This window comes from Leuresthes tenuis, unplaced genomic scaffold (genome assembly GCF_036924035.1).
Source record: "Leuresthes tenuis unplaced genomic scaffold, fLeuTen1.0.hap1 SCAF_24, whole genome shotgun sequence".
NCBI classification, from domain to species: Eukaryota; Metazoa; Chordata; class Actinopteri; order Atheriniformes; family Atherinopsidae; genus Leuresthes; species Leuresthes tenuis.
This window is the reverse complement of record NW_027325378.1, coordinates 10,646,547-10,660,458: the sequence shown is the minus strand read 5'-3', so window position 1 is coordinate 10,660,458 and position 13,912 is coordinate 10,646,547. Positions and strand designations below refer to the sequence as shown.

The window sequence follows — 13,912 nt, the reverse complement described above, 5'->3', positions numbered from 1 at the left end:
AGAAGTGACTCTTAAATGCTTTCTTATTGACTTTTTGTGCAGAATTGCAACATGTTGTTGGTATATCTGGCTCATTTGCACTTACTAATCTAGCGTGGAACTTAATCTACAAAGATTTTTGATAATCAGCTTTTACTTGGTTCCAGCCTCTCGGCAATCAGTAAAGAAAATTGTTTCAGCAACCTAAAACATGAACAGTTGATGTCACCTTCTGGAATAAAAAAGGTACAACAATTCTAAATTATTAAAGAGTGGGAGGTTTTCAGAAATTCATCAAAGGCCATACTTTAATTTATCTTTTTGGCCTTGTGGATCAGAATGTGGTCGGGAAACCCTTAAGAATTTTCAACAACTCTGCAAGAATTTAGCCAAAGATGTTATCAGATGTTCCTGCAAGTCGTAGTGCCGTCTCCAATGCTCCTCTCTTTAGTCGCACACCTTGATAATAGCAACTTAAATCACAGTGCCGTTGGTTGATTGCAGCTCAGCATTCAAGAGAAAGCCCTGTGAAGCTGATTGGCAAACTGAGCTCACTGGATTTGATTTCCTCACAAGCAGACCTCAGACGGTTAGTACTTGCAGTCATGCCTCCTCCACTCTGGTGCTTAACAACGGAGCCCACCAGGGATGTGTGCTTAGCCAGCTCCTGTTCACTCTGCACACCCATGACTACTTACCACGACACAAAGAACTTTTTTGTGAGGTTTGCAGACCACACTACAATTGTCATCAGTCAGATAGAAAACAATGGCTACTATTACATGGATGGCAGTACTTTAGACGTCCCTCAGAATAAGATACTGCCATTCAAGTAGCATTTTCTGAATGGCCTGACCTGGTGTTATATAGCTCTTTTCTAGTATTGTTGACCACTCAAAGCGATTTTCCCATACAAGCTACACATATCCATTCACGCATATACTACACACAACACTGCCTGGCCTACAGTGTTCTCTCTTTTTTTCTCTTATCACACACACACACGCCTATGAGCACAATGGGGGCAATGCGGGGTTCAGTGTTCTGTCCAAAGACACTTTGACAAGTGGTGTGGCGAAGCTGGGGATTGGACCACCGACCCTCTGATTGGCAGACAACTGCTCCTCCTCCTTAGCGACATCTAAATATAGAGTCATATTGAGAGTAAGCATTAAGTGAAAAACACCATGTGGAGTATGGCGAGTTCATCTGCATTATTTCTACCACACCTTTATATACCATTTTAACACTTTATACATGTTTGTCAGCTGATTTCTATTTCATTTTGCTATCCTTCTATAACAGTAGCATACCTTTATTAATAATTAACACTGCATCAATACAATCTCCCTAACTGCCTTCAGGGATTATCAAAGTGTTGTTATTTAATTGAATTGAATTATACACTTTATACACGTTTCAATATTACATCATTCTGCATGTACACATTGCCAATGAAGAGACTTTGTTTTAAAAGGAAATCAAAAATCTTGCAATTCTTCAAGCTCTACAAAAACTAGCTAACAGTTTAAAGTCTCTTGGATCTCAATATAGTAGAACCTGGCATGTCCATAAGTAAACTTAAAGAAGAAGAACTCTTGAGTTTATTTCTTGTAAACTTCAACAGATGAACAATATAGTATACTGACTGAAAGCATCATAAACCATGATTTTTCTCAAATTTGATTTTAAGAGGAGGGTCCTTTCCAGCGAGATGATCAATATATCTTTTTTTGAGCTTCCCTGAAATCTCCTTTGCCCTGATGCACTTTCATAGATCCTTGTTATTTATAAATTCACAGTAAACACTCAAACCTGATTGTCATAGCACTTGTTGAAAATGACAGACTCTAATAACAGGCAAACTTAGAGGTAAACAAACTTTTCCAACTTGGAAACGGGTAATAATTTACATTTTTCCCAATAACTGAAAGATCAGATATTCTCTTTTGCTCTATTAGGATTTTGTTTAGGACTGTGCGACAATCTGATGATGTTTGAGGGTGAATTTATGTAGACTTGTACAAAATTTGAACATCACTGCACAAGTTATCAAAAAGCCAAAAGCTCCTTAATGATACAGGTCAAAGTTATACAGCCATAGCAGATGTCTCATACTCAGAGCTGCCATCGTAGCTTTCAGCTTGTCTTCACGAGGAAGACAAATGGGTAGTTAAGGACTTCTGTCCACCCACTGTACAATTGTCCTTTCCTGAGAGATCGCATTGACTGTAGTGTATTCCAGAGATGAGAGGCCAGTGGCTGCACTCCAAGGAACTGTTCTTTCACAGTCCACTGCCCAGATGGCAAGCAATTATTATTACAATCCATCTTCCTGCAACTGGTCAAAGGGGCCAGAGAAAGCGTTGACTGAGCAGAATCTTTTTTTTCTGAAGCTCGAATGTTCAGTGTTGGGGGGCTGCCGGTGGAGAAAAAGTCTAACTTGAGCCCATTTGTCCTCAATCCTGCTTTGGCTACAAAAGCCAAAAGTCTATAAAAATCTGGCAACCTACACCTACAAGAAGCTGACCCGGATGTACAAACAAAAAAAAAGATGGAGGTCAGAGTCATCGTGTAGAAGTCTGAAAACGTCAATATAAATTAAATAACCCCAGTCATTCAACCCTTTTAATCGCTCTGTGGTTATTCAGTAGATTTTAATCGATGTAGTTTGAAGCCTGAGCAAGTGACAATGGAGATAGGCTTTATTGGAAATGAGACCAAGATGAAAGTGCTTAATTACCCCCATTCAAATAGCTCAGAGACTTTGATAAAGAGAGATGACTGCTTTTGGGAGCAGGATATTGCTTTTGAAAATCCATAGGGTGCACGAGATCTAATATTGACTGCAGGATGTGAGGGAGCTCTGTTTTAGTAATAGTCCTGTCAGACTAAGGTCCCCTGCTGAAGATATTGGTGCCTTTTATTATCTCTCGCATCACGTTTGCATTTTCCTTGAGAAAAACTGAAATCATTTCTCTTCATGAAGCTACAGCAAGGTTACCTATCTGCATAAATGCACTGCATGCAAATGAGGGTCTAAAAATGTGCATGATGTTCTCCCGCCTGGATTTCTGAGTTTACGCTGGACTTACTATGGGTGCCACTAACATGAGCTAGCAAACAACCGCAGGCTGCGTTCAGCTAAATGACGTTAGGCGGTTGTATAGGGTGACTTTTTCTAGAAGTGTGACAAAAGATGTTAAGTGCACCCAGGATGGCAGCTATGACCCTGATAATTGCCCAGATATCCTCTTTCTTACTGCTGCCGGGACACTTAGTATTCAGCCCCATCCTGTGTGACACATCAAAGTGTGTGTGGAGGGCAGAGACAGCTGGCAGCACCTGATTGGCTTTATGCCTCGGCATGGTGCCACGCTGCTGCGTTTGCATCCTAAGCACACAGTCTTTGGCAAAAAAAAATCATTTTTCTTGTTTAACCACTTATGCGTCCTTGCAAATTTATGCTGATGTTATCGTGGCCCCGGAGTGGAAAAACAACATTAGACAAGACAGAATAAACACAATTTCTAAATCATATAATTCCAGGAAACACATCAGGAAAGTAAACCTGACGGCATTTTTTTTTTTTTAAGACGCAGCATTTCATGAAAACACATTGACCCTTTTGAGATAACACAAAATGGAACACAATGAATGTTGAGTGTTTCAGAAACAAGTAAAAAAAATTGAATAAAAAAAATCAGAAAACAGAAATTTCAGGAGACCGTTGTGATTTCTTTCTTTATTTAATCAAAATGCTTCAGAAAACAATAAATCTGAAAAAAACACAACAATTAAGAGAACAAATTTAAGAAAATAGGCAACATATCACTTTATTCTGTCACTGAGGATGGTTCAAGTCATTGTGAAATACTGGGAAGTGCTTATTCTGTGTGATTCTGTGTGATTTTGTATAATTGCATGTTTTCTGTAACATATTTTCTTTTGTTTGCGTTTATGTTATATATATTTGGAAGGCTGTTGATCGTGTATAATCCTATGTCTCTACTGTGTTTGTTTTTCTAGTTTAATGCAGAATTTGACTTCTCATTGTCTCTCAGATGTATTTTCCTTAATTTGCACTGTATAATTACAGCTCTCCATCTTTTTTTCGAGAGCATGCAACATCTACCCTTTGTCTTTTCTGCTAAATCTGGGTCGTACAAACAAGATACCTCACACCTTCCAGCACTTCATGATGTTTGCAGGTAACGTTTTCTTCATATATAATATCATTCCTGATGATATTAGTTATTGTGATTTATTCTCATTTGCATCATTTAGCCTTCCATATGGCTGCATCTGTGGCTGCTAGAGTGAATAATGTTGCATCGGTGAGAAGATTGCCTCCAGAATTAAAAAAAAAAAATGTAAAGCTTTGCTCCATGATTTATCCAATGATTATTCTTCACTGTTCTTCATTATTCCACTCTTCACCTGCAGCTATTGGTATGAGTGGGGATATTGTGAGAATGTCTTCTCTTGAACAAAGTGTGAGTGAATGTGTGTGAAGTCCCCAACCTTGTTACAGAAGGCATTTTTGCATTAATCAATATTGGTAGAAGGTTTTCATACCTCACTCTCAGCTTTATGCGCTTTTGAAGCCTTTATATCTAAAGAGTTTATCAAGTGTATCTGAGACTGAAGGTTGGCATTCTGAATATTTTGACGATGCAGGAGAATGGAATGTTTTAATGTGATGTGATTTGGGACAGTGCCACAGCAGCATGTGTCACTGCTCGCCTGACCCACTTTTTTTGTGAGAAAACCCCCCCCAATTTTTGTTATTTTTCAAACCCCTCCACCACCACCCTCACAACCAACACCTCCCCTTTCTGTTTGCTGTGGCAGGATAGGTCTGTGCTGTTGGGATTGTTTTGGCTTTAAGCATTGTGTCAACACTAGAGCATCCTGAAATTTATTTTTAGGCTATTTGATGACCAGCAAATGATCAGTGATGGTAGTAGTTAGATTGTAAACTATTACCCTTGGACAAAATTAATAACTAGATGTTTTTTTTTTTTTGCAGCTTCTCTCAATAAATGAGTTGCTAGGTGTTTATCTGTTGTTTTGATTCATGGCATCAATGCAGCAGTTTGTTCAGAAATGCCATTTCTACCCTACAGGTTTGAGGGGGGTTGTTTCTTTTAGCCTGGCTGTAAGAGACACGTTGACGGTAGCAAGGCGCACCATCTTCACCACCACCCTGCTGCTGGTTTGCTTCACTATCTGGGTGCTGGGTCTGGCTGCTAAACCACTGCTGTGCCGTTTGGACATCAGGTCAGTGCTAGTTGAGAAACACAAGTGTGATGCAGGGCAGAGCAAATCATTCTATCGTCTGTCAATCTGTGCTTATTGTCATTCCTGCAAAGGCATGCATTGCTAAAAATGACTGATACGCATATTAAACACTCTCAATGTACAGACGCTGGAGGTGTTCTCTGCATGTTTGAATTCTGTCTCTCCCTTCTCACTGTGCTGCTCAGCCCTGCAGGCTCTGTCTGAGCTTCAGCTCTGCCCTGCATTAGTGACTTGCACATGTACTGCACAAAGCAAAGCAGGCCTAAAGGTCCCTGAAAGCATATTACAGAAGAGGTAACACTCGAATGCAGCTTGCTATGCTGCATGCATAAATGAATGTATACAATACGAAACAGAACTAGAATGTGATATAATGAGATATAGAATGAGAACACACTTTGTGACTGCTAATTTTTCCTTCAAAGTCTGAGCACAATCTGTGTTTCGAGGCCAGTGGGCGATAATGATTAAGGAGTGCAGAAGAGGCGGGAAGGATGCAAGGCTGTAATTAGTTACTTATGTTATTAAAGTGTAATCTATGGCCCAGATCACTCCGTTATAATTAACTCCCACAGTCTTTGGAAGCGGCGTGTGTGGTGTCTTTCAGTAAAGCTTGATGTAACTGGTTGAAACGTGTCAAGATCTGGTGAAGAATAAAAGAACCAGAATTAAAAAGGGATTCGATCAAATTAATTAAGACATGTCTTGAAAAGAATTTATGGAAATCTATAAATTACTAAAAGTAAGAACAGAAAAAGATGAATAGTCGTAGCATTTCCTCAAAAGCACATAATAAAAATGTTTAAGGACAATACAATACAATACAATACAATACAAAGGGATTCAGATAAAACTATTCAACTCAATGGAATAATAAAAAGGTCACAAAAGGTAAAGAGAACATATAAAACCCAATATTAAAAATCAGATTAAGAAGTTCAAATATATTCAAAAGACATCTTTGGGACGCAGCTGTTCCCAGTGGTGCTGGATGGATGCTCAGCGCCACATCACTGTGTGCTTATAAACAGCAACAAACATGGGGAGTTTGTTCTGCCATCTCTGGTTACAGTTACACACACAACAATTTGGCTCAGTGTCTACTTCTGTTGCTGGCTCACAGACGTATCAGTTGTACATCAACTTCGACCCCTATTCTGCCTCTGTATGTTAACACAGGAGGCGAGGCGTAACAATGATGTATCAGTCCTACATTCAACTCACAGTTTGAAAAGAGCTTATGAAACGTATTCATTGTCACAGAAAAACAGTGGAATTGGTGAAGGGCACTTTAAAGAAGATTAGGTTTGATAAGTGTTTTGAAAAATGTTTCCATGCAATTCGTCAGGCTGAGAGAATCAAATCTTTGTGGCCAGGTCAATTGTAGTCAATTGAGCCAGAGGAGTCTTGCCTGTGGATATAAGGCTTTGGTCTGTCTCATAAGCCTGTAGCAATTCAGATATCCAAGAGTACTCACTTTGAAAAATTGAAACAGTCTCTCCCAAAGAAAGACAATCAAAACCACAAAGTAATTTGTGAAGCCAAGCAATACCCGGAGCTACCCTGTTGTTAATGAATAGCAGATTGGCTTTGGTAATTCAGTCAGCCCAAGTTGGGTTTTTTTTAGCTTTTACAGCCAAATAGGCTTCATTTCACCATTGTTAAGCAGACAAAGAACCGGTATCTATGTGAAATCAACCTGGGTACAGGATTTATGTCCACTCTTTTGTGCGCTTGTGTTTTTTTCTATTTTTTGATTTGTTGTTTCCAGACCTGATCTTATCGTCATTTTCCCCACACTGAACTTTCTAACATTTGAGATTACACGCAGCAGCTTCTTGTTTCATTCGCCTGTTGGAAAAAAAGATATCTGAAGGTGATTCACTGCTCACGACAAACAAAACAAACATGTTGGAATTTCTTGTGTGAAAAAGCAAGCAGCGTTTTAACATAAGGCAATAATAACGGGCTCATGTAGGAGCCCATTATTATTAGTAGCAATTGATTGAGAAAATATTCATGCAGTATGGATCTTATTTTCGGGAGACACCCGTCTGTTTCTATTCCCATGACACGGCTGTCTTTGTTAGTACTCATTACATCTCTGGAGCTCAACACAGTACAGTGCGTCGGGCCTTCAGGGCTGTCATGTTACAGAGAACAGTTCTGTTCTCTTTACTTCCCCACTGCTCTTCTCTCCTCATCTCCCATCCCTCATCCAACATTCTGAATTACAAGGACATATAGCAAATTTGAAAGACTTACATTTTGGTGAATAATACATCACATCTCTGCACCTGGGGCAAATTTAACTAGAATTCAATCTTTGAAATGGTTTTGTGGAGCTTTGAAACATTCTGTGGAAATTGTTCTTACATGGACCACGAGGTCCAAAAGACTGACACTGCACTGCAGATATCTGGGGAAATTTGTAATCTTTGCAGATTTAGACTAACACTAGAACACTAGAAGTTATCAGATGTAAAATGCATTTTAAACACATAGGTGTCACTTTGTTCTGAAGTCGTGAGAAACTCTCGCAGGTAGTTTGGTGCTTGTGGCATTTGCGTGGGTTCAGAAGACCAGACCAGACTTTCAGAGCATACACAGGAAACGCTCATGTTTACGTGTCCGCTTCAGTCTTTCATTTCTAAGCAGAAATTGAAGAGTGATTTGGTTTGTTTGTTCTTTGGGCCATACATGCATGGAGAAGCAAATTTCGAGAAATCTACTCCCAGAGATACTCACTGCAGGGATGAGCTGAGCTGGGAGGGGAGAGCCATCTGTCAGACTGAAATATGAAATTCATGCACTTTGGTCGATGTTTCAAAGCTCAAACAAGACAAAAACTTTAATAAAAACACTATAATAGTTTGGAGTCCGCTCACTTTTCTCAGACTGGACTTCACACGACAAAATGATCCCTATCTACCTTTCCCTCTCAGCAGTTCCACTCTCTCTTCCTCTCCATTTCAGTCTCTATTTCAAGGTACATTATTGCCAACAGTCGAGAGTTTCATCATGCTGCAGCACCAAACATATACAGTATTAAAAGTGCTATCTCCTCGTATTGTGCAGTCGATAATGTTTTTTTGATATGTTGGAACATTCAGTTTTCAGGTTCTATTTCCATTCAAGCACGAATACAAGTGCAGGTTGAAAATACCCACTGATGTTTAAGCATAAATTAAAGCTTGCAAGTTTTAATTTACTCTTTGTCTGATCTATGTGTTGAAGCTGAAATCCTCTCAAACAGATACTCGAAAAAGTTGCCATCCGTGTGGCACTAGACTCTATAATGAAGCCTTGTAGAAATTAGAATAATTCCAAGCTTGCCAGACTATATATGCAAATGTGCACCACTTAACAAAAAAAAAATCATCCTAAAGATAAAGCTTATGGAACATCTCTCAGATAATAAGGTCAGTTTGCAACTAGTCAGCAACTTGACTGAGCACGAAGGAGCATCACAAAGCGTGACCTCAATGTAACGACATCAAATTCAGAACGGACTGGTCATGGAGCGCATCTCCTGCCAAAGCAATGCTATCTATTGCATTTTACGTGAAACTTATCCAGATTCACGCCAAAGTTGAATTTATTCTTCCTTTCTTTCTTTCCCCACTCAAATCCTCCAATTGGAGGGCCTGTAGAGCGGCTCTTGGTGAGTTCTAACAAGGCATGTTTTTTATGGACCAGATGAAATGCAAATTAAATTGAAATTGAAATTGCAATTCACAAAATTTCATATTCATAGTTTTTGACAGACTCAAGGCTGTGCTCTTTACCGCAGTTGGCTTCCCTGTGTTGGTGTGCATGTGCACTTGACGCCAAAACATAACAGCTGGAGCCTGGCTAATGATTGGCCTGTTTGCTTTGAGTGGACAGATGGACGGGTGGAAAACCATGTCTCTGATGCCACTTGCTCTCCTTCATGCCCCACTGACCTCTTGTCACTTTCACTCTGTCCCTCTGTGTCTTTGACATCCGTCTGCATATAGCGCTTTAATGAGTAGAGATGTTATAACTATTTGCCATACACTGTAGTTTGTATTTTGTTTTGTGAAGACAGCCATTTTCATTTACTTTAGTGTTAGGCAGACTCATACAGATGCACACACACACACACCTCCTCTCTTTTGATAAACAGGCAGACTGAAGGAGAAATAAAAAGTCCCTCGCACATCCTCAGGTACACAGGCAAATGCACACAAGCCATAATAAAAAGATGTCAACCAGATTGAATGGAAGATACTTGAAAGAACAAGAGGACAGATGGAGTGATACTTAAATCCTGTTTCCCCCCTCACTGGTATGTACTTATTTCTGTCCTTTCAAGGGAAATGGAAAAAAACATAAAGAAAAGTGTGTCCTGTACAGCAACTACTGACTTTGGGAAATTTGGGAAACAGTAGCTTTATTTTCTATCTTATAATCTAATGTAACATTTTAGCTTATAGGATTTCCTAATTACTCCCTTTTTTAAGTTTTCCCAAGCGATTCTGGGACTTTTTATTCTTTGGAACGAATTGAAAGCAATCATGTGGCTGTCTTACTGTTGGTCTGACCTGTCAAACCAAATGCATCTGACCGATTTGAGCCACAATCTACAAAACACATTTATTATTATTAATGTATTCCGATGATCCAGTGATGGATTGGAGCTATAATGCTGCTCCCAAACATTTTGTCAGTTATTTATCAAAACAGCCATTCTTTACTCTCCTATTTTCTTTTTTACTTTTCCACTTTCCCTTTTCTTCATCAGGTGATTCCCCCCCCCCCCTGCCTTTCTGTTCTGAAAGTTAAGTCCAATTTTTTATTGCATTACTCTCAGCTTTAGCCCTACAAGTTCAGCCAGCCGCACCAATACTGATTATGTCTCCTGTGAGAATCCAAGAACCAATCTTTGGTTTAACATTTCAAATTACTATCTTAGTCCGGGAGAAGAGCTTGGCCATCAAAATTGACCGTGGTCTTGTCCAACAGGGTGAGGAGCTTTAGTCAGCCTGACCCCTAGAAGTCATTTGTGTCTCTGTAGGGCAGCATGCTGTTGTCACCTCTCAAGTTAAGTAACATTTCTTTTGTCAGGGCTGAAGTTCCCACTCATTCTATATTCATGAAGAGGAAAAGAGTCAAGTCAGTGCAGCTTGTAACATTGCAGGGTGTTGTTGACATTTCAGTGCTAATTTCGGGGTCTGAAAAATGGCAAGTTACTGGGGTAAGTGGGAATCTAATGAGGATGTTGCTGTTTGGAAAATAAGTAAGACATGCCGACTGGAAGAGGCCAGTGAGTTATGATTCTGATGCTGATCAGATGTGAAACCTTATCTCTTCTCATTAGCCTGCCAGCATTACTCTCTGTGGCACCAGATACAGATAGTCCTCTCTAAGCTCAGCTATCAGCACACATAGGAGTGTTGATAGTTGAGCTCTGTGTGAGTGTGTGTACAGACAATAAACAGGAGCGAGCATGGGAGCTCGTGGACAGTGTGTGTGCTATTGTAACACACTTCTATCCCTTCTGACACACAGTTCAATGAGTTCCCTCTCACAGTGGATTGATAGTCGTGGCGGTGTCTGGAGAGGCTGAACAGATAGCCGTGGTAACCACATCTGTCAGATCGGCAAATACGGCAAGTTTATCAGGTGAAGATTGACTCTAGACGAAAGACTCATACATTGGAGTCCTGTGCTCCAGCCTCCACTAAAAAGGCCCAGAGGCAAGGCCTAATGGATATGACGTCAATATGAAGAGGGAGGAGGTGGGCCATTAAAAAGAGCATCAGAGCAATAAAAGTGGCCACTTGTGTGTCTTTGTCGGTCTCTTTGTGTGTGCGTGGGAGGGCATGTGGATGCTGGGTATTTTTGCATGAATACTCAATACAAATGGCTACACAAAATTGGTTAAGGGGTATTTTGGGGCATATTGTTAAGGAATAAGAAGGAGAAAGGTTGGGGGGAAAAAATTTTGGCGAGAACATCATCTTTGTGTATCTCTGGCAGGTGTCTGTGGGCTGAAAGAGGATCCACACATGCGTATGAATAATAAAACAGACATGTGCCGCACACTCTCTCACACAGGCAAAAGCAAATGCAAACGCACTTAAATGCGCCTGCATATTTTTCCGCTCGGCTTGCGGATGAAGAGAGCTTTTGCATGGAGTGTTCCTAGGGAATGGGAAGGTTGTAATGAGGGTGGATGCATAGTACTGATGGGGCACGATATTTGCAACACAGCACCGAGCTGCATATGTAGAGATATAAGGTGTTTTCAAAGCCCTCTGGATCCTGACACTGCATTATTGTGTGTGTGTGTGTGTGTGTGTTGTTTATGAAGAGGCTGTACACGTCATTTGTGTGGGAGAGTTGTGGGGGCTTCTCTCTGAAACCAAAGAGAGCTAATGAATTCAGCTTACCCAGCATCCCCTGCTGCCTAGCGACCTCACCTCTCAATCACTCTCAATGGGCACCCTTTATTTATAGAGCCATTATTTTTAGCCCTCTATAATTTCAGCTGTCGGCCTCTTGAAGAATTAGTAGAGAGAACATTGGAGGGATGGATGGAGATGGAAGATAAAGGGAAAAGACTAAAAAAAAAAATCCAGTGAAGTAAATGAATGTTTGTAGTCGTAAAAGTTTTTTTTAGTTTTTTTTTTCACAGCCTGGTTCTTTTTTTGATCAAATGTTAAAACATTTGACTTAACTTGATATCAAAAACCTCTGAAAGCAACATGAGTGTATCTGATTGAAGAATCACAAATGATGCAAGATTCAATGACAGGGAAACTGATTCATAGAAGGCATAAACTTAAAGCTGATGTCTTTTTACCATTTTAATAAGAAAAAGAAAAGCACCACCAAGTCAGAGTTTAGGCAAACCAAGGAAGTTTAGCCCTCAAACAACTCTTATCTCTCTCAGCCCATCAGGTCTTTGGCTTGTTTACAGTCGTCGTTGACAAAGGCCAGAGGACTCAGTTCTCAAAACTTTATTGATACTCTGACTCATCAAAGCTAAAACCTTAATATGATAGCAAAGTGTTTTCAAGTAGTTCCTCCATTTGTACTTTAATTAAAAAAAAGACTACTGGTAACAGCAATGGTGAAAGTCAAGCCGAGGTCAGTTAGATCAAGAAAACTTTCCTGTGGATTAGATCAAGAAAACTTTCCTGTGGAATTACTTTATTGTCCCTCTGATCCTTTAATGATCCTTTAGTGTCGGATAAATGTGGTGGAGGAGGGAAACATCGAAAACATGCAGGGCAGTGGGTCATGAAGACTGGAATTGAGAAACACTACATTAGAAGGTGGTGGGTTGAGACAGAAACTGAAATGGATGCAGATGAACTTACTGTCATACAACCAAGTGATACTAGAGAGTGAGTGCTGTAACATGGCCATTTACTCAATATTGAAAGCCTGAGTATTCCCACTCTGAAGATTTGATCATTTGGGCATGATCAGAGTGGGAAAACTATGCAAAACTGTTATCTAACTGGTATATCGCAGAAGGTGAGACTTAAATCCACAGAAATATAGGTTTGCTTGCTCTTTAACTGTCTGTCTGCTTTCTAACTACCGTAATCTGACCTGAACTGTTAGACCCCAGCCCCAAGGCAGAACCAGAGAAAAAGAACAACAGACTTGGCTGGGCTTTACTTGGCCATCTGTTCCTGTGGATGTGGTCAGTCTGAACTAGACCCTGCTGTATGTCTTGCACACACAGAGACGCACAGATAAACAATCCCTTTGCCTTTCTGTCGGTTTTTCCATGTATGGTATTTCATCACGCCTCAAGCATTTGGCTGCCCAGCCTGTTGTGTCCAGTGGTCACGTGTCAGAACTTCTGTGCAAAGGGTTTGTGGTTTCAGGGAGGGAAAAAAAGGGGGAAGGCGCTGGTGATGAGGTGGCTGTTGGGGAGGGCGCATATCGATTCATACCCACTAGCAACGCGCCAAGGAGCTGCTTTCATAATCCTCCCTCTTAAATAATTCAGCACTCACCCTCAAAATTTCCTCAGAACCTACATATAGAGAATCTCCCCCACAGCAGCAGCATTGTGAGGAGAGTGTACATTCTGGAGAGGGAGGTGATGATGAGGCAGCAGATGAGTGAGCAGGTGGAGGATAGTTGCTTGATGATACCGTGTCAGAAACCAAAATCAACTATCACAGGCCACTTATGCAGCTATAACACAGACATCTGTTAGACATTGCAGCACACAAGCTCTGTGGCTTTAGGCTGTGAAAGAGTGGTATGTTTTTATATTTTTTTGCATTTTCTTAAGAGTGCCATGATTGTCTTACTGTTACAGTTTCTGTTTTTTCTGTGGTGCGCTTGGTTTTGGTGCGTGTGGCACTTCAAGGCCACTGTACTTGTGGCCATATACAAGTAACTTGTGTCTTTGGGAGTCTCCTGATTTATTTAGCTGTTGCCAGGAGACAACGCTCTCGATCCTCTGCCGGAAAGAGATGGCCGTGTCCAAACATGAGAACCAAACACAGGATCAAGAGGTCCCTCAGAGGCAGCCATGAGAGAGATTCCCTACATATCAGTGGGAGATGTCTCCCGTGGATATGATGATCTCATACAGTATCTTTGGGGCAGTTTTATCAGGAGTAAAGGGAAG

General features: G+C 40.5%; 1 protein-coding gene across 2 annotated transcripts in view; it reads left to right on the top strand.

Moving 5' to 3' along the window:
* The window catches only part of LOC140284652 (sodium/hydrogen exchanger 9-like), a 63,247-nt gene that overhangs the window by 32,892 nt on the left and 16,443 nt on the right, over positions 1 to 13,912 (top strand). For both annotated transcript variants that reach the window (XM_072378572.1, XM_072378571.1), the window contains exons 11-12: positions 4,079 to 4,190; positions 5,109 to 5,262. In XM_072378572.1, coding sequence (XP_072234673.1) covers positions 4,079 to 4,190; positions 5,109 to 5,262 — 266 coding nt within the window. The remainder of the gene's footprint in view (positions 1 to 4,078; positions 4,191 to 5,108; positions 5,263 to 13,912) is intronic.